Below are 27,978 nucleotides of genomic sequence, written 5' to 3' on the forward strand. Positions count from 1 at the left end.
CATGCCAAACAATCTCCCCAAAACAGAGCAGGGGCCATATCCCTCGTCTTTCCCGCCCCATCCACTGGCAAACCAGCATCCATACTCCCCATCATTCCTGTCCTGGACCCTCTGGTACCTCCATTTCTTCACCTGTTGCTCCTCCAGGTATGCTGGTGGAGCCCTGTCCCCAAGTGTCCCCAGCAAGATAAGGGCATTTGGCCATCCCCACCCAGGCAGAGCGTGGGGCAGGGGCAGAGCAGCCCCTCAGGTCAGGCAGGGGAGGAACGCTGGCAGGGAACCCGAGCCCTGGGACCAGCCTGGTCCCTGCGACATGCTTGGAAAACTCACCAGCTGGAGGATGTCCTCATCCTTGGGCATGATGGAGAGCTCCAACACATCATCACTGCAGGGAGAGGGGACAGAAGGGTCAGGCTGGCCAGCTCAGCCCCAGCGAGGCCACTCTCAGCTGGATCCTCCACGAGGAGATGAACGTCCCCATCCCCACGCAATGGTCACAGCATGCCGCTGCCTGTCCCCGGTTCAAGTGACTCACGGCTCCTGCCAGCCCCAGTGACACCCAGGAGAACACAGTGCCCGCTGCGACACGTCCCCTTGATGTCACCTCCCCATTCTGCCTGCCCTGGGAAAGGGACTCACCTGTTCTGGATCAGCGCGATGACCTGCGAGTAGGTTTTCCCGATGATGCTCTCCCCATTCACCTTGACCAAGCGGTCCCCTGCGGAGAGGGAGAAGACGGAGTCAGCACAGGTCAGTGGGGACGGGGTGGCACTTGGCTGTCCCCACGGGTGCTCACAGCGGGATTTGAAACAGCATGTTTGCCAGCAGCAGAGCCAGGTCCTGCGTGGCAAGGGGAACCGTGGGGACCCCAAAGTCAGCCTCACCACCCTCGGAGACCTCAAAGCTGCTCTGAGCATCCCAGACCAGGGGCAAGACAGCAGAGACCTCTCAGCGCCAGAGAGCAGAGAGAAAGGGGAGGAAATAAAAAAAGGGAATGCAAGAATCTCTTATGAGGAGCGGCTGAGAGAGCTGGGGGTGTTTAGCCTGGAGAAGAGGAGGCTGAGGGGAGACCTCATTGCTCTCTCCAACTCCCTGAAAGGAGGTTGTGGAGAGGAGGGAGCTGGGCTCTTCTCCCAAGGGACAGGGGACAGGACGAGAGGGAATGGCCTCAAGCTCCACCAGGGGAGGTTCAGGCTGGACATTAGGAGAAAATTTTTCATGGAAAGGGTGATTGGGCACTGGCAGAGGCTGCCCAGGGAGGGGGTTGAGTCCCCTTCCCTGGAGGGGTTTAAGGGCCGGGTGGACGAGGCGCTGAGGGACATGGGTTAGTGATTGATGGGAATGGTTGGACTCGATGATCCAGTGGGTTTTTTCCAACGTGGTGATTCTATGATTCTAAAAAGACCAAGACTAGCAAGAAGGGGGCAGAAGGGGCAGGGCACAGCATGCATCCTGCAAGCAGCCTGGAGCCATCTCCAGCATCGAGACCCCACCAGCCTGGCCACCCCACGCGTCCCCGCTCACCAGTGCGCAGCCCAGCCTGGTGCGCCGGCCCATCCTCCCGCACGTTCTTCACGAAGATGGTGTCCATGGGCTCCAGGCGGCTCCGGGGGGGACCTGCTCCCCGGGAACAGAGCATCAGGGAGCTGCTGGCACGGCCAGGCCCGTCCCATGGCGAGATGCACGCTTGGCCCTTCATGGTACCCTCCTTGCCCTCTCAATCCCATGCTTGGTAGCCCTGGGACCTGAGGAGCACTGGTCCTGCCCTGGGCAAAGCCCCGCTCTCAGGGGAGCCCCCCAGCACCCGTGTCCCCAGACCACAGCTGCTCCCCAGCAGCCACACTCCTCTGCAAGAGCAAAAACCATCAGGTGCTGCCAGAAACCAGAGGGTGAGAGGACCAGGGATGATGCTGAAGCCCCAGGGACCACCCGGAGCAAGGCCAGCGTCCCCTCAGTCCCGAGGGATGCTCGGTGCCAGCAGCAGTGCCCACATCAGCTCCATGCAGAGCACAGCCCCAGCGCCTCGTCACCCCGCCAGCGCGCCGATGCGTTCTGACACCTTCACATTCGCTCACGTCACCACTCGCCTCCGGGAGGAGAGCAGGGCTGTGTCCCTGTCCCCAAACACCCCGTGCTCAGCCCAGCTGCCTGCCGTGGGGACCAGTGCCGGCCTCTCCAGCTTTGGAATAGTCCCCCCTTCAGGCACAAGGTCCAGCCAATCCTCCCAGGGGCTTTGGGGACACCAAGCCCAAAGGCACCAAACGCCACCAAAGCTCCACACCACTTCACCGCCAACTGAGATTTCAGTGCCAGCCAGTGGAAAGGGCAGACTGCGTCCCCTCACTGCAACCTGCGACAGCCCTGTACCCCGCCAAGGTCCCTGCACCCACCGATCCAAGTGGTGATGTCCCCCCTCCCCGTGTGCTCACCTGCTCGGTTCCCGTTCTCCTCCTCCTGCCAAAAGAAGAGAAAACCACTTATTCGGCGGCTGGTGCAGGGGAGCAGAGGGGTGCCCCTCGCTGGACCTCTGCCCTCCACCACCCCCAGCTAAAATTACCTCCTGACATCGGATCCAGCTTGGCCACCCGCACAGCCCAGCGGGCAGGGACTGGGACCCACCGCAGCCCCCCGAGCCCCGCGGCGAGGGAAGGGGCTGGGATTGGGGTGGGGGAGCGGGAAAGGACCCAGCCAGCCCCATGGTGGCATCTCACCCTTCTTCTGGGCCACCAAGCCCTGCCAGGGAGAGCCTGAGCCCCTGCAGGGGGGTCCTGGGCTGGGGACAGAGGTGCCCACTGGCACCCATGGCACCGCAGCGTCCGGGCAGCTGGTCCTGGTGGCAGGGACCCCTAGAAGGGGACACCTTTGCGCAGGCGTCCTCAGAGGGTCACTGGCTACCAGCAGGGCTATATTTAGCCTTGCAATTATTCAGCGGGGGGGGAGCGTGTTCCCAGGGAGGGGGGACAGCCTCCTGCTGCAGGGACCAGGCTACCAGGGCTGGTGGGGGAGGGCTTGGCACCCCATTCCCAGTCACAGACAGGCGACAGCACTTGGAGACTTTAGAGTTCCTTGGAGTGGGAGTAGTTTTCAAGAGCTCCTGCCCTTGTGGCTCATATCCCACTGTGGATGCCCAGGGCTGCACCAGGAGGTGGCATCCAGAGGGGGCTGCACCCACACTGCTGAGCCCCCAGCCCTGCCACGGGGCCGGCCGCACGGGTCCCCAGGAGGGACCCATGCACCTGGAGGGTGACTTCTCACTCCTCAAGTGCTGAATCCTAAGTCTCTGGTGGGGGCACGAGCTCAGCTCTAGCCAAGAGGCTTTGCCAGCTGCAGCACCTACCCCAGCCCACAGCCAGCGACACAGCCCTGACATCCCCTTGGAGGTCAAGTCCCTCCAGGATGCTGAGAAAAGATCGATCTCCATCCCAGAGTGACAAGTGACATTCCCAGTGAGGAGGAGAGCGCTGGAGGCACCTCTGCACCATGCCCATTGCAGGGTGGGAAGGAAAAGTCACGTCTCGTGGACTCGGCACACGACCGGCACCATTCCTGTGCACCATGGGGCCACCAAGGGTCCTCGGAGGCAGGGACTCGCCTCTCTCCCTGCCCCTCCTCGCCCTGCAGCACCCAGAGCCCTTCCCGGCCCCCAGGGCAGCCCAGAAGCCACGCGCCCAGGGCTGGGGCAGTGGCTGGGCGCGGCGGTGCCAGAGCACGGAGTGGTGAACACGGCTCTGCCGTCACCCTCCCTGCTGAGTCAATCCCACCGAAACTCAGCCCCCGGACCTGGCTGCCCGCCGGCACCCGCGGGTGCTGAGCCAGCTGCACCGCACCCTGCCCCGCCAGCGCCAGCTTTGGCTCAGACGGGTGCCGGGAGCTACTCCCAACCCCTTGCCAAGAGCATCTCCACCTCCCGGCGCTGATCTGGCTCCTGCCCACGCAGACCCATGTGCTCCCTCCCCGGCAGGGCTCAGCCCTGGAGCCCAGCGCCGCAGGGCAGGATCAGTCCCTCACTCTTGGAAGATGCCTTAGGAGAGGTGGAAGAGAGCAGGTCAGTTTGGAGAAGGTTTGGGACATCACCAAGACAAGAGCTCCTTTGCATAGTCCTGTTGCTGGAGATGGTCAGGTCTGTGTTCCCAGTGCAAGCAGGGAAGTGCAGGCAGGAAGGAGTAAGGGAAGCAGGATCAGGAGCCTGGGAAAAGCACCGTGACGAGGATGCTGAGCAGGGACTCCGGCGAGTTGCTTCTCCCCACCCTGTGACTCATTTCCCACTGCAGTTCCCTGCCAGCCAGGGAGGAGCAGTCAGAGCTGTGGGGCAGCAGGAGCCACAGGGCAGTCGGAGTTGGGGGGGCTGTGGGCATCTGTGGAGCTCTCGGGGTGATGGAAGCACCCAGGTCTGCTCCCTTTGGAGCAGAAAAAGGGCTACGAGGAACCACGCGGCTCCCATACTTCTCTCTTCATCTGCACAAAGCTTCACCGCTGCAGAGAACACGGCTTGGGGGGGATTTCAAACCCCAGGAGCTTGGAGCTGGCACAGCAGGAGAGCTGGCTTGTCGCCTTTGGGTGCGGAGTGCATGGTCCATGCTGGAAGCTGCCAGGTGGTTTCATTGGGTCCCTCCATCCTGGAGGGGAAAGGTGCTGCCTGGATCGGGGCTTCTCGATGGCTCTGATGCCACAGGAGGCGATGGCTTCGTTCCCAGCAGCTGGGAAGGGTCTGGGCTGCGCCAGGATGCGACAACAGCCACCAGATCCCGGGGCAGATCCCGTTGACAGGCTGGAAATTGGGAAATGTGAATCCACGCTGGAGGTGGTGAGCACTGGCAGGGCTTTACCTGAACCCCTCATGGAGTACGGACCTGCTGGCACATCCCAGTGCCCCAGGGAATGTGCTGAGGCTGGTCAGAGGAGGAGGGATGTGATGAAAGGTTCATCCTCCACAGCATCTGCTCCCAGGTTTGGCTCCGTGGTGCGGTTCACTTCGACTTGAGCAACAATATCCTGCTGGCTCGAGCCTCTCCCTGCCCTCAGGGGCTCCAAAGTGCCTTTTCCTGCCATTCCAGGGATGCTGGAGCTGCATTCAGAGCCGAGGGATCTTCTCCATTCCAGAAAAACAGCTGTGTCCCCCGCCAGAAAGGCTCTGGGATGTCTCCGGAGACACCGCGGACTCGCTGCTCGCTCAGAGCACATCTCCCAACAGCTCCGTGGGCTCCTACACCTGCACCACCATGGGCAGGGGCAGTTCCAGGGTGGTCCACTCCATGGTTCCCCAGCCCCCAGCCCACATACAAGCATCCTGCATCCAACCGTGGCTTCTCAGAGCCCCATTCCAAAAGATCTGGGGGTCCCCAGTCCCCCCCAGGTCCCAGCCCTACCTTGGCGGTGGAGTGCACGGCTGACTCTGGAGGGTAGACAATGAAGTGGCGAAGGGTGAAGCCGAACCCCCCCTGTGAGCTCTTCCGCAGCACCACGGTCTTCGGACCCACCCAGGGGAAGGTCCCCTCCGGGGGTGCGTTGGCGTTCGGGGATGCCCCATCTCTCTGGCCCGGCGTTGGCTGTCGGAGACAAGGAAGAAGATGTCATGAGATCCCACCTGGAGCCCTGCGTCCAGCTCTGGAGTCCTCAGTGCAGGAGGGACGTGGAGCTGTTGGAGCGAGTCCAGAGGAGGCCACAGAGATGATCCAAGGGCTGGAGCACCTCTGCTACGAGGACAAGCTGAGAGAGTTGGGGTTGCTCAGCCTGGAGAAAAGTCCTGAGGAGACCTTAGAGCAGCTTCTAGGACTGAAAGGGGCTCCTGGAAAGCTGGGGAGGGGCTCTGGATCAGGGAGGGCAGGGATAGGATGAGAGGGAACAGTTTTCAGCTGAAAGAGATTGAGATGATTAAGGTGAGATCTTGGGAGAAATGTTTTCCTGGGAGGGTGGGGAGGTTGCCCAGAGCAGTGGTGGCTGCCCCATCCCTGGAGGGGTTCCAGGCCAGGTTGGATGGGGCTTGGAGCCCCTGATCCAGTGGGAGGTGTCCCTGCCCATCCCAGGGGTGGGACTGGATGGGATTTGAGGTCCCTTCCAACCCAAACCATTCCATGATTCAATGTCACTCTGGGGTGGGGGGAGGCAGGCAGCCCCCACCTGCCCCCTCCCAGCCCCATGCTGGGGGCTGAAACCTGCTGGAGAAGCTTCTCTGTTCCTCAGAACCCCTTCCCTGCTCCTGGCCCCGCAGCAGCAAATTCCAACCCTCCAAGATCACCCCACCAGCGTTCCCTGAGACTCCTCGTATGGGAGCTTTTGGGAGAAGATGCACGGAAAGGAAATGAAAAGAAATAGGGGGAAATGAGCTGTGCCTGGGGGTCTGGATGGGACCCAGGTGGCAGCACGGCAGGAGGAGGGATGGGGTGGATGGGGGAGTCGGGAACAAAAGGTCCCCTTCCGATGACGCTGCAGAAATAACCTCGAGCAAGCCGGAAAGAACATCCCGGGAGGCGGCTGGATGAGCGACGCTTCCCGAAATGGGGCAGGGAGCTGGCACCGCGTGGGGCTCTGGCAGGGGACGCTGCTGGGGCCAAAGGGACGCGGCTCCATCCTGGTGTCAGCAAGGAAAACGGAGCCAGAGCAGCCGTGGGCATCTCTGAGCAGCGAGTTTGGAGAGACGGCAGGAGTCCTGCCAACTTGGGAGGGTTTAACGCAGCCTCAGTGAAGGATGATTTGATAGGAATGGTTGGACTCGATGATCCGGTGGGTCTCTTCCAACCTGGTGATTCTATGATTCTATGATTCTATGACGGTGCTGCTCTCTCCATGGCTGCACATCTGGCTGAGCATCCACCACCCTTGCTGAGGGGTGAAGGGAGCAGAAAGTCCTGCAGCTCCAAGATCCACTAAAACCAGGGATACCAGCAACCTGGGAGCAGGTAGGGACAGACAGACAGGAGGGAAGGCATCCGATGGGATCCTGTCTGAGTGCCACCTCCTCCAGCAACCAGAAACAGCCCAACCCGGGATGAGGGTGTTAAAATTCAGGCGCCGTCTGGGTCGAAGCTCTGGATGGGGAGCTGGGAGGGAGAGGGACACACAAAGGGACCAGGCACAAAAAGCCTTTGTCTGTGCCTGTGCTGAGTGGGCCTTTTCGCTGCCGGTGGGGAAATCTGAGGGCAGCTCAGCGGCACCGAGCTGCACCCCCTGTGCCAGCGCATCCCGCACAGGGCTGGTTGCAGGTGGGGCTGGGGGTCCTGTCCCCCAGGAGAGGGTCCCTGTGGTGAGGACACTCAGCTCTAGCGCTGCCCCCCACGAGGCATCACCCTGGCACAGCACCCCCAGACCCTTTCCATCCCCACCAGAGCAAAGCTGGGGGGGGATACAAGGGCTTCGGGTGCTCACAGACACCCCAAGATACGAAGAGCTGCAACACTCCAAACACCAGGAGAGTTGGGTAACCCCATCACCAGCACTATACGGGTCCCCACGAGCCCCCTGCACTGTGGACCCCCTGACCGGTGCCCCCCAAGCAGCTGGTGCTGGGCGCCCCACATTCCCTGTGGGACCCCCATCCCTTTGCCCCAGGGCGAGGAGCATCCCACCCGTCCCCATCTGCGCTTTCCATTGTGTCGGCCCCGGCTCGCTGGATTATTTTTAAGCTGACAGCTGAATGTGCCCTGCTGATTTTAACCGGCACAGACAAGCCTCACAGAGGGCAGGATCGCTCGAGACACCAACGGCCGCGCCAACCTGGAGGCATGGGGACATGTCCCTGTGTCATGGGCACGCCGGGGCTCCAGTGCATCCGTGACACAGGGAAACGTTCCCAGTTTCGGTGGCCCAGGACCTGGTCCCGTGAGCCTGAATCCAGCCTTACAGTGGAACAAGAGATACCTGCATCGCAAACAACCCTCCTGGGCTGCTTTTCATCTCCATCCCAAGGTTCTATAACTCATAGCAGAGGAAAGACGGCTTAGGAACGCTTAGATCCAGCATCCTGACACCGCTGCCAAGGAAAGGTGTTCTTGCCCTGCTTAAGTCCCCATTAGGGCTTTCACAGCCTCAGCGTGGTGTCCTCCCTCTCTGGATCCCTTTTTCCTGAGGTGAGGACACTCTTCAGCCCCAGAGAGACCTCTGCAAGGGGGTGGGCAGAGGGGTAAACCACCCCAGACTGCTCTCACCATGCTGTGCCTCAGTTTCCCTTTTCACCAACGCTGTCTTGGAGATTTTGGGGCTGCAAAGTCCTCAGCTGGGGGCTTGGATAGCCCCACAGATGCTCCAGCTCCCCCAGCAGTGGGGTTGATCCCCGATTTGTCATCTCAACCACTTGTCCCCAGCAACCCCATCCCCGCAGGGACCCAGTTACCTCCTATCTTTTTAGATCTCTGCTACTCCCAGCCCGGTGGTTCCCACTGTGCTCCCACCATCAGCTCAGCTGCCCCAAGCCCCCAAGTGATTTTCCAGTGGCTCTGACAGCCCAGGGCTGGGCACGCTGCTCCCCAGACCCCCCCAAAACCCACGAGGTCCTGTGCCCCCCCAGCACGGCTGTCACCATCCCGCATGGGGACACGTTGCTCCTGCTGATATCTTGCTCCTGCTGATGTCCCACTCCTGCAGCAAAAAGCAGTTTTCCCTGTATCCCACCTGGGGGGCAGGATCCGTCCCCACCCCAGCACAAGCAGGGCAGCAGGAGCAAAGCGCCCAGGCACTCAGCACCTTCTCTGCCCCCCAGCCCAGAGAGGGGATGGAGGGGATGGTGACCCCCCCAGCACCCTAAAACGCACACGCTGCAGGGCCCCCCATCCCCACCCAGACACCCCAGCGCCCCCCAAACAGAGACGTGACGCCCAGCATCTCCAGCGCACGGTTCTCACCCGGTGGCACTCGTCGGCGCGGGGGGTCGGGGGGCCGTGGCGGTGCTGGGGGGCTGCAGCGTGTCGGCGCAGGCTGCTCAGCCAGATGCAGCGGGGCTCGGGCAAGCTGCAGTCCACCCCGACGGCGCGCTCGAAGCGCCAGCCTTTGCCAGCTCGCTCCACACTCCACAACCCTTTCCTCACCACTGTCACCGCGTTGGGGGGTCTGGGGGGGCCCCGCAGCACCCGCTGGGACCCCCGCCACCCTCCGCCTGCGCTCTCCTCCACCATGCGTCCACGGTCCGTGCCCAGCTTCGGCGCAGCGGTGCGGGCTCTCGGCTGGCACCGCGGTGGGCTCAGCGCCTCCGGCACCGGCTTCACCCCCCGAGTCGGGCTGCGTGGCAGCGGGGGCCGGCAACGGGGGCCAGCGCGGGGCTGGCTGCGCCGTCTCGCATGGCTCGGGTGATGTGCGGTGTTCCCAGCCCGGAGATGCTGCACACGCTGTCGCACGCTCACTCGGCTGCGAGATGCACGGCCCCGGCTCCCACCCAGCTGGGACGGACGAGGGTGGGATGGAAGGAGGGATGGATGGGTGGGATGGACAGAAGGAGGGAGGGAGGGGTGGACAGAGGGTAGGATAGAGAGGTGGGTGGGATGGATGGAAGGATGGATGAATGGACAGTGGGATGATCAGAGGGTGGGATGGATTTGTGGATGGATGGATGGATGGATGGATGGATGGATGGATGGACGGATGGATGGATGGATTTATGGATGGATGGATGGATGGACGGACAGTGGGATGATCAGAGCGTGGGATGGATTTGTGGATGGGTGGATGGATGGATGGATGGAGGGAGGGAGGGTGGGATGGTCAGAGGGTGGGATGGATGTGTGGATGGATGGAGGGAGGGAGGCAGGGAGGGTGGGATGATCAGAGGGTGGGATGGATGGAAAGATGGAAGGATGGATGGATGGATGGGTGGATGGATGGGTGGAAGGTGGGATGGACAGAGGGAGGGAGAGAGGGATGGACGGAGGGTAAGATGGAGAGGTGGAGAAATGGATGGATGGATGGATGGATGGATGGATGGATGGATGGATGGATGGATGGATGGACGGACGGATGGACGGACAGACAGTGGGATGATCAGAGGGTGGGATGGATTTGTGGATGGATGGATGGATGGATGGATGGATGGATGGATGGATGGATGGATGGAGGGCAGGTGGCCACACACCCCAGCTGAGCTGCTGGCAGGGATCAGCGTTCACTTCCCCCCCCACCAAACCAGCCCAAACTGCCCACAGTGTCACTTGGCCCAGACTTTCCCTTTTTGTCTTTCTTTTCTTTTCTTCATTTTTTTTTAATCCGCCCCGTTCTTCCTCCATCACCCCGGGCAGCATCCCACCCTCCTCGCTTCCTCCTCTCCCTCCTCCCGGCCCCTTCCTTCCTTCCTCCGCTCGCTCTCCACAGGGCACAGGGCGCTGCTGGGGACAGGGAGGGGGACAGCCTGGGGGTGCAGCAAGAGTCACCCCTGCTCAGCCAGGAGAGGAGCCACCACAGGGCTCTGCAAAGGGGGTTCCAGGAGCTCTGAGACCCCCCTGGTCCCCACTCTGTCCCCAAACAGAAGGGCTCTGCTGGGCAGAGGGGACACGTATCCAGCCCCAGGCTCTGCTGATACAGCCCCCTAGGAATCACACAGCCCTTTGGGGTCTGACAAAGCCCCCTGGGGACCAACACAGTTTCTTGGGGACCAACAAAGCCCTCTGGGGACAAACACAGCCACTTGGGGTTCCGCAAAACCCCTCTAACTCCCCTGCTCTGTACCTGTGGGAAAGGGTGTTGGCTCCAAGGATGCTTCCCATCAAGAACCAAACCAAAAGCCCCCTTCCCAGCCCCATCTCCCATTTTGGGGGTTACCCAGGGCTGCAGGTGCTGCGGGGTCCCTGTTGGCCCCCAGGCACCGAGCCACCAGCCCTCATGGTTTAACCCCAGGTCCCCAGTGTCAGGGATGGGAAATTATAGAATCATCAGGTTGCAAAAGACTCTTGGATCATTGAGTCGGACCATTCCTATCAGCCACTAAACCAAAATCACCCTCATCACCAGCATCCAGAGGCTCCTGTTGGTCTAGGGGGTAAAAAAATCACACTTCCCCAGCCCACCCCACGCTCGTTTCACGCCCTTGAACCACCGTGGTGGCCAAAGCATGAGAAGAACAAGGCAAACAGCAGCACCCGGTGAGCCCTGTGCCCGCGGGCGCCCAAGCCAGGCAGGGATGTGGGTGGGCAGCACCCCCTGCCCTGCTCCCCCCACGCTGCCCATCCCGTCCCCGCACGAGGGGGTCCCCAGCCACATTCCTGCCGTGCTGGAGGCCGAGGAGAGGCACGTGCGGCCGCGCCGGGGAAATGCCAGGCATTGCTGGGATTGCAGCCCGCAGCCTCCAGGCCAGCTGTGCGGCCCCCTCCTCTCCTCTGCCCCCCTCCCCACCCCTGCGGCAGCACCAGCGCGGTGCCGCGCAGCCCCTTCCCACAGCACCAGGGAGGGGACAGTCCCCGGGGCGCGATGCCACACAGATCCCCCCACACGCTGGCAGTGCCCTGGGAACCAGCACGTCCCCAACGTCCACCCTGGCCAAAGTGCCACCTCTCTGCACCCTGTTGGGTGACCAGCTCAACTGGCTCGGTGACAGACGTGCCCCAAGGACCCGGCTGCACACCCCGGGTCATCATCCCAGTGCTTCCACGCTGGCAACACAGGGAGGAATCGTAGAACAGTGGAATCACCAGGTTGGAAAAGACCCACCAGATCATCGAGTCCAACCATTCCCATCAATCACTAACCCATGTCCCTCAGTGCCTCGTCCTGTCCCCTGTCCCTTGGGAGAAGAGCCCAGCTCCCTCCTCTCCACAACCTCCTCTCAGGGAGTTGCAGAGAGCAATGAGGTCTCCCCTCAGCCTCCTCTTCTCCAGGCTAAACACCCCCAGCTCTCTCAGCTGCTCCTCTTGTTCTCCAGCCCCTTCCCCAGCTTCGTTGCTCTTCTCTGGGCTCGCTCCAGAGCCTCAACATCCTTCTTCTGGTGAGGGGTCCAGAACTGAACCTGGGGTCTCTGCTTTCCAGCTAAAAGTGGGGAGGCTGTGGTGGGCTGGGGGCTGGGGGCAGCTGGAGAACAGGCCTTATGAGGAGCGGCTGAGAGAGCTGGGACTGTTTAGCCTGGAGAAGAGGAGGCTGAGGGGAGACCTCATTGCTCTCTGCAACTCCCTGAAAGGAGGTTGTGGAGAGGAGGGAGTTGGGCTCTTCTCCCAAGGGACAGGGGACAGGACGAGAGGGAATGGCCTCAAGCTCCGCCAGGGGAGGGTCAGGCTGAACATTAGGAAAAAAAATTTCCCTGAAAGGGTCATTGGGCACTGGCAGAGGCTGCCCAGGGAGGGGGTTGAGTCCCCTTCCCTGGAGGGGTTTAAGGAACGGGTGGACGAGGTGCTGAGGGACATGGGTTAGTGATTGATGGGAATGGTTGGACTCGATGATCCGATGGGTCTTTTCCAACCTGGTGTTTCTATGATTCTATGATTCTGCCACCTCTGCTCACGCCTTTCCTGGCAGCGCTGAGCTAGCCGGAGCTGCCCCAGCAGCCTGGGGGTGCAGGGTGGGGGCTGAAAAAGGGGGGTCCCCAGCCCATAGAAGGGGTGTGGAGGGAGGCTGGGCCCCAGGGTTGTTCCCGTAGCCCAAAGCAGGAAAGGTCAGGCGGCGTTCGCGGGGGCAGATTCCACCCCGAGGAATGCGAGCGCGCCTGGACGCCTTCCAAAATACTTGTGTTTTGCACAGGAGTGTCCTAAATCCGCAGCCAAACGGGAGCAAGGGGGAACGGCAGCGCGCTCCCGGCATGCACCGCAGCCAGCACGCCGAGGCAGGCGCGCAGGCGTGGGGACGCGTGTCCACGCGTGTCCGCGGCGCCAGTGAGATGCAGGGCCCTCTGTCGGCATCGCCCGCCTGCCTGCACCCCCAGAGCTCAGTGGGGAAACTGAGGCACGGAGGAGCCGTGCGCAGCAGCCAGGATCAATGCTGCATTTACAGGGGGGGTCTCCGTATTTGGCACCAATTGCACCCACGGCTGCCGCTCTCAGAGCTCTCCCACCCTTCTCAGAGCCAGGTGACACCCCAGGGAACCACATGGTGGCCCTGGTTGGGAGGTGACACCCGAGCATGACCCCCCTACACATCCCAGCTGCAGCCATGGGTCCCTGCCAGCGGGCCCATCGCGACCCTGGCACGCAGCGAGGATAACGTCACGCTCCGAGCAGGAACAGAGGACAGAGGGACAGGCAGCTGTGGGTCCTGCCGCCACCACGGCGTGCTGGGCTCAGCCCCAGCATCGCTCCCCCAGCGCCACTTTCCACACGGGAAGGATTCTTCGGCACAGAGCCGGCTGCACACACGGCTGGGGGGGCAAACATTAATCCATCGCGAACGGCGAGCTGAGATTAGGGTCAGAAAAATGAGGTTTTAATAGGATTTTCAGGGAGGAGAAAACCATGTGGAGACAATAACAGATTCCCAGCCCTTACAGGGGAAAAGCGCTGCCTGCTCCAACCTGAGACGGGTCCTGGTGGGGAGCAGGGATGGGGGTCCCACTGCACCCCCCAGTCCAGCCAGCTCAAGCAGCATTCAGGGAGGCAGCAGCCCCAAAGGGAGAAGAGACCAACCCTCCTCTGCAGGCAGGGGCTGCCTGTGCCCACCCACACATCCCAGACAACCTGCGGATGCTCTGGCAGCAGGAACAGGCTCAAGGGATGCAGTGGTGGGATAAAGGGGTGCAGCCCCCCAGCTGCAGTCGCACAGTCTGCCTGGCCGTGCCCCAGCCTCCAGGATTACCGCCCCGCAGGAGAAAGCATTTTAATTCTCTTTAACCTAAACCAGGGCTGAGGAGCTTTGCAGCTCAGCGGGGATTTGAGGGTGTGTTTGCTTTCTTGCTTGGACACAGCCAGCGCGTGTCCCCTTCCCCATCTCCTGGGATGCCCCTGACCAGCATGGTGCATGGAGCTGGACTGGGAGCCACTGGGGAGCAGACGCACGTCCCACATGGGAGCAGCAGCAGTGGGAACAGGAGGCAGCAACACCTCGTGATGGAGAGAAACCATCCAAGTGCCTCCTGGCAACCCCTGGGGCTGCCAGCAGCCCCTGTGCCACCTCTCATCCTGAGCAGGGACTTTGTGGGATGGATTCACCATCCAGATGAGGCAGGAATCCTGAGGAGGGATTTAGGGAGGCCCTGGCCCAGGCTGCCCAGAGCAGTGGTGGCTGCCCCATCCCTGGAGGGGTTCAAGGCCAGGTTGGATGGGGCTTGGAGCCCCTGATCCACTGGGAGGTGTCCCTGCCCAGGGCAGGGGTGGAACTGGATGGGCTTTGAGGTTCCTTCTAACCCAAACCATCCCATGATTCTATGATTTCGGCTGTCAAGACGGGCAATGTGCTCTGCTGCCCAACAGTCTCCTCTTTTCCCACTGACCCCACAACTGCACGGCTGATCCCAACCACCCCACAGACCTCACAGGGGAACCAGAGACGGCCACCACATGGCTCGAGCGCGGGAATGGGACTTCCCATCCTCACAGCCACTCCAAGGACAGCCCAGCACGGGGGTCCCACAGAGATGCTGGGCTGGCAGCACCATACAGTGAGATGGGCACTGCCAAGGGCACAGCTTGACCTGCTGCCAAACCCCACTGCACAGCATAGAATCATAGAATCACAGAATCACGAGGTTGGAAAAGACCCACCAGATCATCGAGTCCAACCATTCCCATCAATCACTAACCCATGTCCCTCAGCACCTCATCCACCCGTCCCTTAAACCCCTCCAGGGAAGGTGAATCAACCACCTCCCTGGGCAGCCTCTGCCAGGGACCAATCACCCTTTCCATGAAAAATTTTTTCCTAATTTTCATTCCTAAACTTCCCCTGGTGCAGCTTGAGGCCATTCCCTCTCGTCCTGTCCCCTGGCCCTTGGGAGAAGAGCCCAGCTCCCTCCTCTCCACAACCTCCTCTGAGGGAGTTGCAGAGAGCAATGAGGTCTCCCCTCAGCCTCCTCTTCTCCAGGCTAAACACCCCCAGCTCTCTCAGACGCTCCTCTTGTTCTCCAGCCCCTTCCCCAGCTCCGTTGCTCTTCTCTGGACTCGCTCCAGAGCCTCAACATCCTTCTTGTGGTGAGGGGCCCAGAACTGACCCCAGGATTTGAGGTTTGGTCTCCCCAGTGCCGAGTACAGAGGCTGCTTCCCAGATGGGGTCCCTCACCTACAGCCCCATCACCCCAAGTGTGGGTTGACACTGCCCGGGTGACACTGAGCCAAGCGCCAAAGAGAAGCAGAGTGGTGAGGAGACCAGTGGAGCCGCAAACTGGCTCCCTGACATTCCTCCCGCTCCGGTTTGGGTGTTAACTCGGGGAAGGAAATCGCCTTGTTCCTTCCCAACGCCAACTTTTATCTTGACAGCTTCTCTTCGCAGCCCCGTCATCAGCCTGGGCTCCGTCCCCTCCTGCCTGCATCGTGACCAAACTGAGCTCCATCCTGGCAGCCTCTGCGCTGGGAATGCCGGTCCTGGCTCCAAGGGGCTCTTGTTCCTGCTGTGTCCCAACGTGGCAGCTTCAAAGAGCTCCAGCTGGCCCAACCAGTCCTTAGTGCCACATTGAGAGAGATTTGGGGATGCAGAGAGCCTCGAGCCCTTTCCTCTCCTCACCTTGGTGTGCACGGCATCTCTCTAGCCACACAGCTCTGGCTGTGCTGATCCCCACCATTTAGAATCATAGAATCATAGAATCACCAGGTTGGAAGAGACCCACCGGGTCATCGAGTCCAACCATTCCTATCAACCACTAACCCATGTCCCTCAGCACCTCGTCCACCCGTCCCTTAAACCCCTCCAGGGAAGGGGACTCAACCCCCTCCCTGGGCAGCCTCTGCCACTGCCCAATCACCCTCTATGTGAAATATTTTTTCCTAACGTTCAGCCTAAACCTCCCCTGGTGGAGCTTGAGGCCATTCCCTCTCGTCCTGTCCCCTGTCCCTTGGGAGAAGAGCCCAGCTCCCTCCTCTCCACAACCTCCTTTCAGGGAGTTGGAGAGAGCAATGAGGTCTCCCCTCAGCCTCCTCTTCTCCAGGCTAAACACCCCCAGCTCTCTCAGCCATTCCTCATCCCTTCTGGCATCCCTGGTCAAGCTCCTGGAGCAGGATTATCCCACATCGTAGCCACGACGCAGGCTGATGCCACCGCATCGATGCCAACACATAAACGTGGAGCCTGCTCACGGCCTCTACTCACGGCCCCGTATCACGACATTGGAGAAGGATGCAGCTCCAGCTCTATCCCAGCACCAGGGCAGCCCCTCCAGCCCCAGAACACAGGCACCTGCAGGGCATAGACCCCCAGGTCTGGGGGATGCTCGTGGCTTCCCAGGGCTGCATCCCAAAGCGGCTCAGCCAGCTGGAGGCAGGTTGGGGGATGCTGCATTCCCCTTTAACGCAGCAGCTCCTTATGGCACCAATGGTGCCACCATCTCCACAGCCTCTTAGAACCATCAAATGTCTTGAGTTGGACTCAGGACGATCCTTGTGGATCCCTTCCAACTCCTGTCCCTGCACAGGACAATTCAAACATCCACAACGTGTGCTGCATCCCCCGCACCAGCCCACTCTGTGCCCTCCACTCGAGGTCCCGTGGTTCCCCAGTCCACACGGATCATCCTCAACACATGGTTCCAGCGCAAAGGTGGCTCCAAGGAGGGGACAGGGACACGCAGCAAAGCCACAGCAGGTCTGAGCCCAGCATGAAGGTGCCCAATGGACCTCATGCCCGCTCTCCAGCGAGGCTGGGAAACACCGACCCATAAACACCGACCCAGAGACACCGAGGAGGAGTTTTATCTCCCAGCCCACCAAGCCTCAGAGCAAGGGGGACAAGGGCTGGCTTCATCCCCGCTTCCTCCTCCTCCTCCTCCTTCTCTGCCCTGTCCTAAACCCGGCGTTATCGGCAGCGAGCCCTAGAAAAGTAACAGGATTCCGTTTCCTGTTTTTCCCATGGAAACCCTCAAATAGAAGCTGGCCTCATTATTACAATTTTTGTGGGTCTCTCTTTTTTTTTTTCTGCAGGGCTAACAATGAGCCATTTCCTCCGGCGGCTCCGAGAGGCACCTTGCGCTCTGCTCCCACTTCTCCACGGCGGAAAAACCTACCCGGGGAGGTCAGGGGGAGGCTGCCCGCTCCTTCCAGCCCCTGCCCTACCCAAGGCCAGGGGCCCAGGGTGGGGACTGTGGCTGTGCACCCTTGTAGATGGGGGAGACACCTTTGTAGGTGTGGGGGGACCCCCTTGCACCTCCCTGGGCTGCTACCCATGGATAAGGACCAGCTCAAAGGCTTTGAAGGGAGCACATGGGTGGGTGATGCTCGGGATGCACAGGACAAGGTCCAAATCCTGCATCCCTCGCTGGATGGATCTGCCCAGGGAGGGGGTTGAGTCCCCTTCCCTGGAGGGGTTTAAGGGACGGGTGGATGAGGCGCTGAGGGACATGGGTTAGTGATTGATGGGAATGGTTGGACTTGATGATCCAGTGGGTCTCTTCCAACCTGGTGATTCTATGATTCTATGATCTCGCCGCTGCTGCCACACCAGTCACCGCCAGCCCCGGCGAGGACCACCCCACCCCGCAAGCGCTGGCACCGCACCCGCCCCCCGCCTCACACGGCACAGAAAGAACCCACTATGTGCCACAATGGTGCGATTGTCCCCCCCAAGAGCCACCCGCCCCAGGGCTGCCCCACGCGCTCAGCCCCATCAAGGGACCCACTGTTGTGTCAGGGTGGCTGGGGGCGGGGGGGCGGGCACGGCCGCTGCGGGTACCCCCACGCCTGCACCCAGGGGTGCGCGGCCACGGCTCTGGGGGTGCTGCCAATAGGGGATATTTGAAGGCAGAGACCCAGGATTTGCTGATCTTCCAAGCACGGGGGAACTGCGCCACAGGGGATGGGTTCTGGGGTCCCAGCATGAATCCACTCCCTCCTGGGGGCTCAGCACCACCCATAGGATCATAGAATCACCAGGTTGGAAGAGACCTATCGGATCATCGAGTCCAACCATTCCCATCAATCACTAAACCATGTCCCTCAGCACCTCGTCCACCCGTCCCTTAAACCCCTCCAGGGAAGGGGACTCAACCCCCTCCCTGGGCAGCCTCTGCCAGGGACCAATCACCTTTGCCATGAAATTTTTTTTCCCTAATGTCCAGCCTGAACCTCCCCTGGTGGAGCTTGAGGCCATTCCCTCTCGTCCTGTCCCCTGTCCCTTGGGAGAAGAGCCCAGCTCCCTCCTCTCCACAACCTCCTTTCAGGGAGTTGGAGAGAGCAATGAGGTCTCCCCTCAGCCTCCTCTTCTCCAGGCTAAACACCCCCAGCTCTCTCAGACGCTCCTCTTGTTCTCCAGCCCCCTTCCCCAGCTTCGTTGCTCTTCTCTGGACTCGCTCCAGAGCCTCAACATCCTTCTTGTGGGGAGGGGCCCACAACTGACCCCAGGATTTGAGGAGCGGTCTCACCAGTGCCAAGTACAGAGGGAAAATAACCTCCCTGGACCTGCTGGTCACGCCGTTTCTGATACGTTTCTGACACCCACCACAGCTCCAGCTCCCTCCTGCTGCAACGGGGTCTCCAGAAAGCGAAGCACTTGCAAGCACAGGCTCGGGGTTCCCATGGATCCCAGGGCAGAGCAGGATCGATCACCACAGCCATCGGTGTTTCCTTCTGGCCGCTTTGTGATGACTCTCATCCTGGGTTTCCACCCCATTTCCTTGCAGAGAGCCCAGCTTTGCCCTCCAGCTCCCATTTCCCCAGGCTCGCTTGCTGGAGCCGCACGGAGCCATTTCTCCAGCACAGCTTGGGAAGAGGACTCATCCCAGCATCCTTTGATAGGAATGGTTGGACTCAATGATCCGGTGGGTCTTTTCCAACCTGGTGATTCTATGATTCTACGATTCATCCCACCCACCCCAGCATCCTCCCACCCTGGCGAATCAACCCACTCCAAGCTCTGGAGACCCCAAGGGCTTCGCGTGGTGAGGACCAAACCCTTGAGCGCGTGGCCGGTTCCCACCGACGCGCTGGACCGCGACGCCGTGGGTCTTGCGACACGCAGCCACGTCGGCTGAGGTGTGCTGGCTGCGGCACGGCCCGAGAAGGCAATTAAGGAGGACTTAATGAAATCCTGGGGGAGAAGCAGCCACGGAAAAGGAGTCAGCGCGCTCTGAGCCAGTGCCGGAGCCGTTTGGGACGTGGCCAGGAGGTTGGCGGCAGGTTTAAAGCAGCCACCGTGGTTTGCAACCTGGGGCATCCTAAGCCGGCCGGCTCCAGGAAAGCTGGATGGGTTTTTGGGAGCAGGCGGCACAGCTCGCGCAGCCGGCCCCGCCGCTCGCGGCCTAGAGGCAGCCAGGTCGATAGTTTCCAACTTGAGAGCTTAAAATAGGTCATCTATCTCCATTCCTTTTTAAATCAGGTCTTGCTGCCCGCTGAAGACGAACTTGGTTTATTAATGGGACGGCACCGACTTGAAACCTAATCTTTTTTTTTCCCTTTAATGAGAATTAAAAGCCATCCCTGGGGCTCGATGGCTTCCCAAGAGAACCCCCCCCCATCCCTCTGTGCTTTCTGCCAGCGAGGAGCTCCACACAAACCAGGGAGAAGCCCCAGAAACTGGCTCTGAGTGCTCCTGGTACCCAGGCACGCAGCCCCCACGCTCCAACCCCGAACCGAGAGCTCTCAGCAACCATAGGATCACAGACTCATTAAGGTTGGAAAAGACCTCAAAGATCACCAGCCTAACCTCACCACACCAACTAAACCATGTCCCAAAGTGCCACGTCTGCATGTTCTTTGAACCTCTCCAGGGATGGAGATGCCACCACTGCCCTGGGCAGCCTCTGCCAGGGCTTCACCACTCTATATTTTTCCCAATATCCAATCTAAACCTCCCCTGGTGCAACTTGAGGCCAATTCCTCTCATTCTATCACTTGTTAGTTGGAAGAAGCACCCACCTCACCACGACCTCCTTTCTGGGAGCCGCAGAGAGCGACGAGGTCTCCCCTCAGCCTCCTCTTCTCCAGACTAAACAACCTAGAATCTGTTCTCCAACCCCTTCCCTAGCTTCATCCCCTGCCTTGCAACATCAAACCATGGTCCTCAAACCCTAAATAACGCCCAGCAGTGGTTCTTTGGCTTTCAATGCTGCCGCTGATGGCACCCAGGCAGCGCTGCCAGCCCCAGGGGTGTTCAGGACGCTCCTCACCACCCATCGGTTCCCCCCTTGGCGCGGAAGACGGGTGCGAGACATGCAGCGTGTGCTCCACATCAAGGTTAAAAGAGCACCAGCAGCGAGGTCAGAGCCCTCCACGCAACCAAGGACCCAAAAAACCCCTCTGACTTGGCCAGCGAGCCCCCAGCACGGCATCGCGCTGCCCGCCCCGGCGCTGGTGCCAGGTTTCGCGCTTGCAAGGCAGGATTGCAGCAGGAGCCCCGAGCACAGGCTTTTCCTGTCTTTCAAGTTCAGGGTTCGGAAAGAAATAAAGAAGAAAGAAGCCAAAAAAAAAAAAAAAAGGCATTAGGAAACTGAGTTTGCCAAACAGCGTTCCATAAATAGGGACGAGGCAGCGGCCGAGGGCTCAGGGACATTGGGGAACAGCCCCTGCCATGCAGCCCATGGGCGGGATTTCTGCTTATGCAGCATAAAAAAACCTCATGGGAGGATTGCAAAGCGCCTTCCTCCCCACCAGCCAGCTCGGACGCGCAGGGAGGTGGTTAAATAACTCCCCGAAGTCACCCAGCAAGCAGGGGACAGAGGCGGGTACCCCCAAAAGCCTCCATGCTGCGGGTGCTGCCCCTCCAGGAGGGCACGTTTCATCCAAAAAAAGCAGCACGAGAGCAGATTTGAGGAGATTCGAAGCTCCCCGCCCCAAAAGCCCGACTGCCAGCGCTCAGCGGGACGGAGTAAGCAGGGAGGAATCTGAAGAGAAACCATGATTAATGCTCAGCCGCTTGCGAGGAGCAGCACTCCTCATATCTGAACCATTTCGCACACCCCAATTAATCCTTTGAGGCTGCTTATTAGCCCCATGGCCGGGCTGGGGAAGCCGAGTTCAAATAACCAGGAACTGCTGAACAGAGGCCGAATTCAGCTCTCGGGGAGCAACCTCGGCTCCGATGTTGGTTGTGCCAGCGCGACACCGTAGCCGGCATCCCTACTCCCCACGTCCCCCAGTGCCCACCCCACACATCACTGCGATTCGGTACAAAATAGGTAGGAAATGAGGTTTTAGCCGGGCTCAGCTTCCTTGGCACCACGGTGCACCCAGGGGAGATGGGAATTGTCCCGGTGCCCTCCGCTCCGGCACTGCCAGGCGATGCCGGTGCCCGCACCGCGGGAGAAGCATCCACAGAGTGGGTCAGGGGTGTAAATACTGAGGCCAGCGGGCTGCTCAGAGCCAGATGTAGGGCCAGGAGGTGACCCCGAGGGGCTACGGGGACGTTGGGGAGATTTGCTGCCTGCCCAGGGCCGAGAGCTGGTGGGCAGGGATGGAGCAGATGGACCCATGGGGAAGAGAAGCGGAAACACGCGTGGATGTTGGGGGGTTTCATCCCAGAGAAAGGGAAGCCCAGCCCTAGGGTCTGGCCTCCAGCTCCGTGGCCGGATCCAGATGCCTCAGCACCACCGCCCTGCCGTGACGCCAGCCTGGCTGGGCACCAGGGAGCGGCCGTGGCCAGCATCGCCCGTGGCACGCAGCCCTCCGGCCCCCAGACCCATCCCCGTGGACCCCGAGGAGCCTGGGCATCGCCCAGCATCCAGCCCCACACCCCCAGTATCTCCCAGTCCCCCCACTACCCTACTCTCCCGACAAGCCCAGGGCACTGGTTTTGTCCCAGTCCCACCCCTGTGGACCCCGACGAGTTCAGGCATCGCCCAGCATCCAGCCCCCAGGCCCTGCTCCCCCAGTATCTCCCAGTCCCCCCAGTACCCTACAAGCCCAGGGCACTGGTTCTGTCCCAGTCCCATCCCTGTGGACCCTGCAGAGTGGACACCCAGCCCCGCTGCCGGACCTCAGCACCACGCACGGCCCCGTACCCACAGCCTCTGCCCCGCTGTGCCACCAGTCCCTGCTCCCCCAGTATCTCCCAGTCCCCCCAGTTTCCTACTGCTCCCCAAGCCCAGGGCGCTGGCTCTGTCCCACTCCCATCCCTGTGGACTTTGTAGAGCCTGGGCATCACCCAGCACCCAGCTCTGATGCCAGAACTCAGCACCACGCAGTCCCTGCTCCCCCAGTACCTCCCAGTCTCCCCAGTACCTCCCAGTTTCCCCAGTACCACACTCTCCGTCGGGTCCAGGGCTCTGGTTCTGCCCCAGTCCCATCCCCGAGGATCCCAGGCATCGCCCAGCCCCGCCGCCGGAGCTCAGCACCACGCACAGCCCCGCATCCCAGTATCTCCCAGTATCTCCCAGCGCTCCCAGTCCCCCCCAGCGGCCCCAGCCCGGCTCACCGCGGGGGCGGGCGGGATCCCGACGAGGCAGAAGGCGATCCCATTCATCGGGGCTCGGTGCTGCCCGGCTCGGCTCAGCCCGGCCCCGCTCCGCTCCCCTCGGGCTCCGACACCGCTGCGGCTCCGCCTCCTCCGGGAGGGGCGGGGGGAGGGACCGGGATGGGATGGGAGCGGGATGGGACCGTGACTGGACCGGGATGGGAGCGGGAGCGGGACTGGGATGGGAGCGGGATGGGACCGGGATAGGACCAGGATGGACTGGGATAGGACCGGGATGGGAATGGGATAGGACTGGGATGGGAGCGGGATGGGACCGGGATGGGACCGTGACTGGACCGGGATGGGAGCGGGATGGGACCGGGATAGGACCGTGACTGGACCGGGATAGGACCGGGATTGGACCGGGATAGGACCAGGACCGGGATGGGACCAGGATGGAACCGGGATAGGACCGGGATGGGACCGGGACGGGACCGGGATAGGAGCGGGATAGGACCGGGACAGGGACCGGGTCAGCCCTGGAACCGGGAAGGGACCGGGATAGGACAGGGACCGGGATGGGACCGGGATAAAATAGGGACAGGGACCGGGATGGGACCGGGATAGGGACCGGGACCGCCCTGGCACCGGGATGGGATCGGACCGGGATAGGGACAGCCTCGGCACCGGGATAGGAACCGGGACAGGGACCGGGATAGGACCGGGATAGAGACAGCCCTGGCACTGGGATAGGACTGGGACCAGGACCGGGACAGGGATCACACTGGGACCGCCCCGGCGGGAGGGACCGGGAGCAGAACGGGAACAGGCAGGATCCCCCGGGGACCGGGATGGGCAGGCGACACCCAGGAACCGGGACCAGGCACGGGACATCCAGGGACGGGGATGAGACAGCCAGGGATGGGGACAGGGATGGGATGCCCAGGGATCAGGAGCTGGCAGGGGACATCCAGGGATCGGGATAGGGAGGAGACACCCAGGGATGGAGACAGGGATAGGGATGGGACTCCCAGGGATGGGTAGGGGACACCCAGGGACCAGGACCTGGGATACGGATGGGACACCCAGGAACTAGGACCAAGCAAGGGACATCCAGGGACCAGGAAAGGGATGGACAGGAGACACTCAGGGACTGGGATGAGGCAAGAGACATCCAGGAACCAGCAGAGGGATGGGACACCAAGGGACAGGGTTAGCCAGGACAGACGGACATGGACCAGGAGCAGAATTGACCAAGATGGGTGCAGAAGGACAAAGGGACCGCAGGACAGTGGGATAGGGACAGCCGGACGGGCACTGGCAGGAGGAGGCTGAGGCCAGGGAACGCGCGTGGAGTGCGGAAAGACACACGGACAGGAAACACCAGGACAGGGCGACAGGACCGACAGGGACTGGCACAGGCAGACACGGGGGCGGAAACAGGGGGACAAAGGTTGACACAGACCCACGGGGAAAGGAAACAGCGAAGACGGGAAACAGCAGGACAGACGGACAGAGCCTGGCCTGGCGGACAGAGCTCAGACCTCTTGGGCTGCAGAAGAGCATCCCAAAGCCGTCATTAAGCAGCCACCGAGTAAATTAACTCCCACACCTGAGTCTCGGGGTGCAAATGGCACCTCAGAGGCGCTTTGGTGCCCTGAGTCACTGCGGGTTGGACCAACGGACACGGCACAGGGCGGACACGGCCGGGACCCAGCGCTGGCCCTGGGGTGGCAGGGGGCAACGGCGGAGGGGAAATGGAGCTACACGTGACGGGAAAGAGGGGAGAGGTGCAGGAAACCAGGGAGGAATGACGGCCACAGCCTGCGGGGATGCACGGACGCAGGGTGCGGAGGACAGACGGACGGCCCTGGCAGCACCGGGTCTGCAGCTGGGGGACAACAGGGCCAAACTTCAAAGGGTTTGGGCTGAGCTCAAGCTGGAGGTGATGAACCCAAAGGGTTTGGGCTGAGCTCAAGCTGGAGGTGATGAACCCAAAGGGTTGGGGCTGAGCTCAAGGTGGGGGTGATGAACCCAAAGGGAAGGGGGAGGCTGAACACAAAGGGAAGAGGAGGCTGAACCCAAAGCGGGAGCTGAACATGAAGGGAAGGAGGAGACTGAACCCAAGAGAAGAGGAGGCTGAACCCAAGGGAAGAGGAGGCTGAACCCAAGGGAAGAGGAGGTTGAACCCAAAGTGGGAGCTGAACCCAAGGGAAGGAGGAGATTGAACCCAAAGGGGCTCAGGCCAGGGCACAGCATGATGATCACCCATCATAACACTCCGAGATGGTTTCTCCACCTCCAGTGGGCATCACTGACCTCACCCTGGTCCCCAGTGGGAACAGGGCTCCATGCATGGGGCAAAGGGGTGAGAGGTGGGGACAGGCTGGGGACACACAACCAGCGGTGCAGCCCAGGCTCGTGGTCCAGCACATCCACACGACGCCCTTGCACCCAGGATAGTGCTGGCACCCACCCTCTCACTGAGCCCCTCCTGAGCAGCCATTCCCTTGCCTGCACCCAAGATTTTTAGGCTGAACATTAGGAAAAAATATTTCACGGAAAGGGTCATTGGGAAGTGGCAGAGGCTGCCCAGGGAGGGGGTTGAGTCCCCTTCCCTGGAGGGGTTTAAGGGATGGGTGGACAAGGTGCTGAGGGACATGGTTTAGTGATTGATGGGAATGGCTGGACTCGATGACCCGGTGGGTCTCTTCCAACCTGGTGATTCTATGATTCTATGATGCTCTCCAGTGCCGATGCTGCCCCGTTCGCCCCAGGGATGCCGGCAACCGTGCAGCCCCAGCCGCCCAGCGCAAGTTTTCCATGACACAATTAAGAAAGTCTGTGTCAACAACGACTTCCTCTGGGCGCCTGGAGAAACCTCAGCACCACCAGGAAAAGTCAACAACCCAGTTGTCACCCACCACCACAGGAGGGCTGGGAACTCCGGTCTGGGGAGAGGCAGCATGGTCGGATCCTGCTCCTGGGAAGATCCTGGTTGGCCGGCAGCTCCTGCAGAGCCACTCACCCTCTGAACACCACATAAGCCACGGTGGATCATAGAATCATAGAATAACCAGGTTGGAAGAGACCCACCAGATCATCGAGTCCAACCATTCCTATGGTTGGATGGTACAGTCGGGCACCCCAGGATGCTGACACAGCCACCCCTGGGTACAGCACCCACAGAAACAGGGAGGTGGGATGATGGAATTTGTGCCCTGGAAAGAGAATCATCGAATGCCAAGTTGGAAGGGACCTTAGGAATCATCTAGTCCAACCGTTTCAGGTTCACCCACTCAAGTTCAGCCTTAAAATTGTGCAGTGTAGAAGAATCTACCATGTCCCTGGGGAGATGAGTTTCATAGAATCATAGAATCACCAGGTTGGAAGAGACCCACTGGATCATCGAGTCCAACCATTCCCATCAATCACTAACCCATGTCCCTCAGCACCTCGTCCACCCATCCCTTAAACCCCTCCAGGGAAGGTGACTCAACCCCCTCCCTGGGCAGCCTCTGCCAGGGACCAATCACCCTTTCCATAAAAATTTTTTTCCTAATGTCCAGCCTGAACCTCCCCTGGTGGAGCTTGAGGCCATTCCCTCTCGTCCTGTCCCCTGGCCCTTGGGAGAAGAGCCCAGCTCCCTCCTCTCCACAACCTCCTCTCAGGGAGTTGCAGAGAGCAATGAGGTCTCCCCTCAGCCTCCTCTTCTCCAGCCTAAACACCCCCAGCTCTCTCAGCTGCTCCTCTTGTTCTCCAGCCCCTTCCCCAGCTTCGTTGCTCTTCTCTGGACTCGCCAGTGCCTGAGGGGACCCACCAGAGTGCTGCCACCACCCCTGTCCTCTCCCCCAGCCTTGGGAACTGTCCCAGCAGCTGGAGGGAACAAACGGTCGGATGTGAGTGACGAGATGTTTCCTCCCTGCAAGAGCCAGACGACCGCAGCCCCGTCTCCAGCCGCTCTCCACCCACGCTCAGCACCGCAGGCCCTGTGGTGGGTCCATCCATCCCCAGCCCACGGTGGAGCAAAGCAGCTCTGGATCCCACCGGGATGCCCTGGATGGCTGCCCTTGCCCTTCCCGGCTGTGGATGCAGCTCATCCAGCCCCACCACAGCCTCTCTCCACAGAGACCCTCCGGGAAATGTCCCCTCCAGCTGGGTCTGGCACTAAGGGAAGACCCAATGAACCCCATCCAGTTCCACCGCTGCCACAGGCAGGGACACCTCTCACTGGACCAGGGGCTCCAAGCCCCATCCAACCTGGCCTTGAACCCCTCCAGGGATGGGGCAGCCACCCCTGCTCTGGGCAACCTGGGCCAGGGGCTCCCCACCCTCACAGAAAAACATTTCTTCCCAAGATCTCATCTCAATCTCCCCTCTTTCAGCTGAAAATCATTCCCCCTCCTCCTATCCCTGCCCTCCCTGATCCAGAGCCCCTCCCCAGCTTTCCTGGAGCCCCTTTCAGTCCTAGGAGCTGCTCTAAGGTCTCCCTGCAGCCTCCTCTTCTCCAGGCTGAACAACCCCAACTCTCTCAGCCGCTCCTCATAAGGGATGGGATGGGATGGGATGGGATGGGATGGGATGGGATGGGATGGGATGGGATGGGATGGAATGGGACGGGGTGGGATGGGGTGGGATGGGGTGGGATGGCACACCCCACCCCAGCAGGGCGTCCCCGTGCCCGCAGGTGCCGTCGCCGCTCTCCCCACACCCCATTCCATAACCATCCACCCAAAAAATCACCGCCCTGGCTCTCGCTCTGCCAAGGCAGCCGCTCCCCCCCGCCACCCCCGGCCCCAAGCCTCGCTGCCTGCTTTAGCCGAGCAGATCCATCCCACCTCAATCCCTCTCCAAGCCAAATCCCAGCAGCTGGAGAAGCGGCGCTGGGGGGGCGCGAGCCCCCCGCCTGCCCAGGCTGCCGCTCCCCGCCGAGCCGCTTCCGCGCCGCAGACAAAGGGAGCGAGAGAGGAATCCTGCTTGGGCGAAGGGTTTGAACCTAATCCTACCGATTCAAAGCAAGAAAAGCAAAAAGAAGGAGCTGGAGCTGGGGCTGGCGAGGCAGCAGCGTCGGGATAGGGCACCGCGGCAGAGGCCAGAGCGGGATCGTGCCCTGCTCGCGGCAGCGGGGTGGGTGGCAGGGACACGCGGCGATGGTGACGGGGACCCACGCAGACCCCAATATCCATGAGACGGGTGGCACCAGGCGCTCAGCACCCTCCTGGCCCGCTTGACCACGAGCTCCTCTCGTCAAGGCGTGGCGCGAAGCCATTTTGAGCTGGCGGCGGCGAGACGAAAGGGTTACGGCCCCCAAGCTCTCCTTCCCCCGCCTGCCAGGGGGCTCGGAGATAAACAAGAGCCAGATCCCAGGAGATGGGAGCTGGGATGGGATCTGCCATGGGATCTGCCATGGGATCTGCCATGGGGTGTGGGATGCGAGGCAGAGCAAAGCAGGGCAGCGCGGCGAGGGGGGGACGCGGGGGGCTGGCGGGGACTCACGTGCTCATCCCACATCAGGGAGGGGCTGAAATCCTGCTGGGAATCGGGGGGGACCCCTCGCTCTGCGTAGCCTCAGCCGTCGCAAGCCATCGCGGCCGGAGAGGAGGAGGCGAGGGCGGCTGC

The 27,978-nt window shown here is 61.3% G+C and overlaps 1 protein-coding gene across 4 annotated transcripts in view; it reads right to left on the reverse strand.

Moving 5' to 3' along the window:
• The window catches only part of ARHGAP23 (Rho GTPase activating protein 23), a 44,300-nt gene that overhangs the window by 13,743 nt on the left and 2,579 nt on the right, over positions 1-27,978 (reverse strand). Inside the window, exons 1-6 of one of the 4 annotated variants that reach the window (XM_069877219.1) lie at positions 27,856-27,955; positions 5,367-5,546; positions 2,430-2,454; positions 1,525-1,617; positions 640-718; positions 331-385 (exon numbers count right to left, since the gene is read on the reverse strand). In XM_069877219.1, the coding sequence (XP_069733320.1) occupies positions 331-385; positions 640-718; positions 1,525-1,617; positions 2,430-2,454; positions 5,367-5,546; positions 27,856-27,870 (447 nt within the window). In that variant the 5' untranslated portion in view covers positions 27,871-27,955. Of the gene's footprint in view, positions 1-330; positions 386-639; positions 719-1,524; positions 1,618-2,429; positions 2,455-2,557; positions 3,351-5,366; positions 5,547-22,380; positions 22,521-27,855; positions 27,956-27,978 lie in introns of those variants that run through there. The other 3 variants (XM_069877218.1, XM_069877220.1, XM_069877221.1) reach the window with 3 other exon arrangements.

The sequence above is a fragment of the Phaenicophaeus curvirostris genome, chromosome 26, assembly GCF_032191515.1.
Source record: "Phaenicophaeus curvirostris isolate KB17595 chromosome 26, BPBGC_Pcur_1.0, whole genome shotgun sequence".
NCBI classification, from domain to species: domain Eukaryota; kingdom Metazoa; phylum Chordata; class Aves; order Cuculiformes; family Cuculidae; genus Phaenicophaeus; species Phaenicophaeus curvirostris.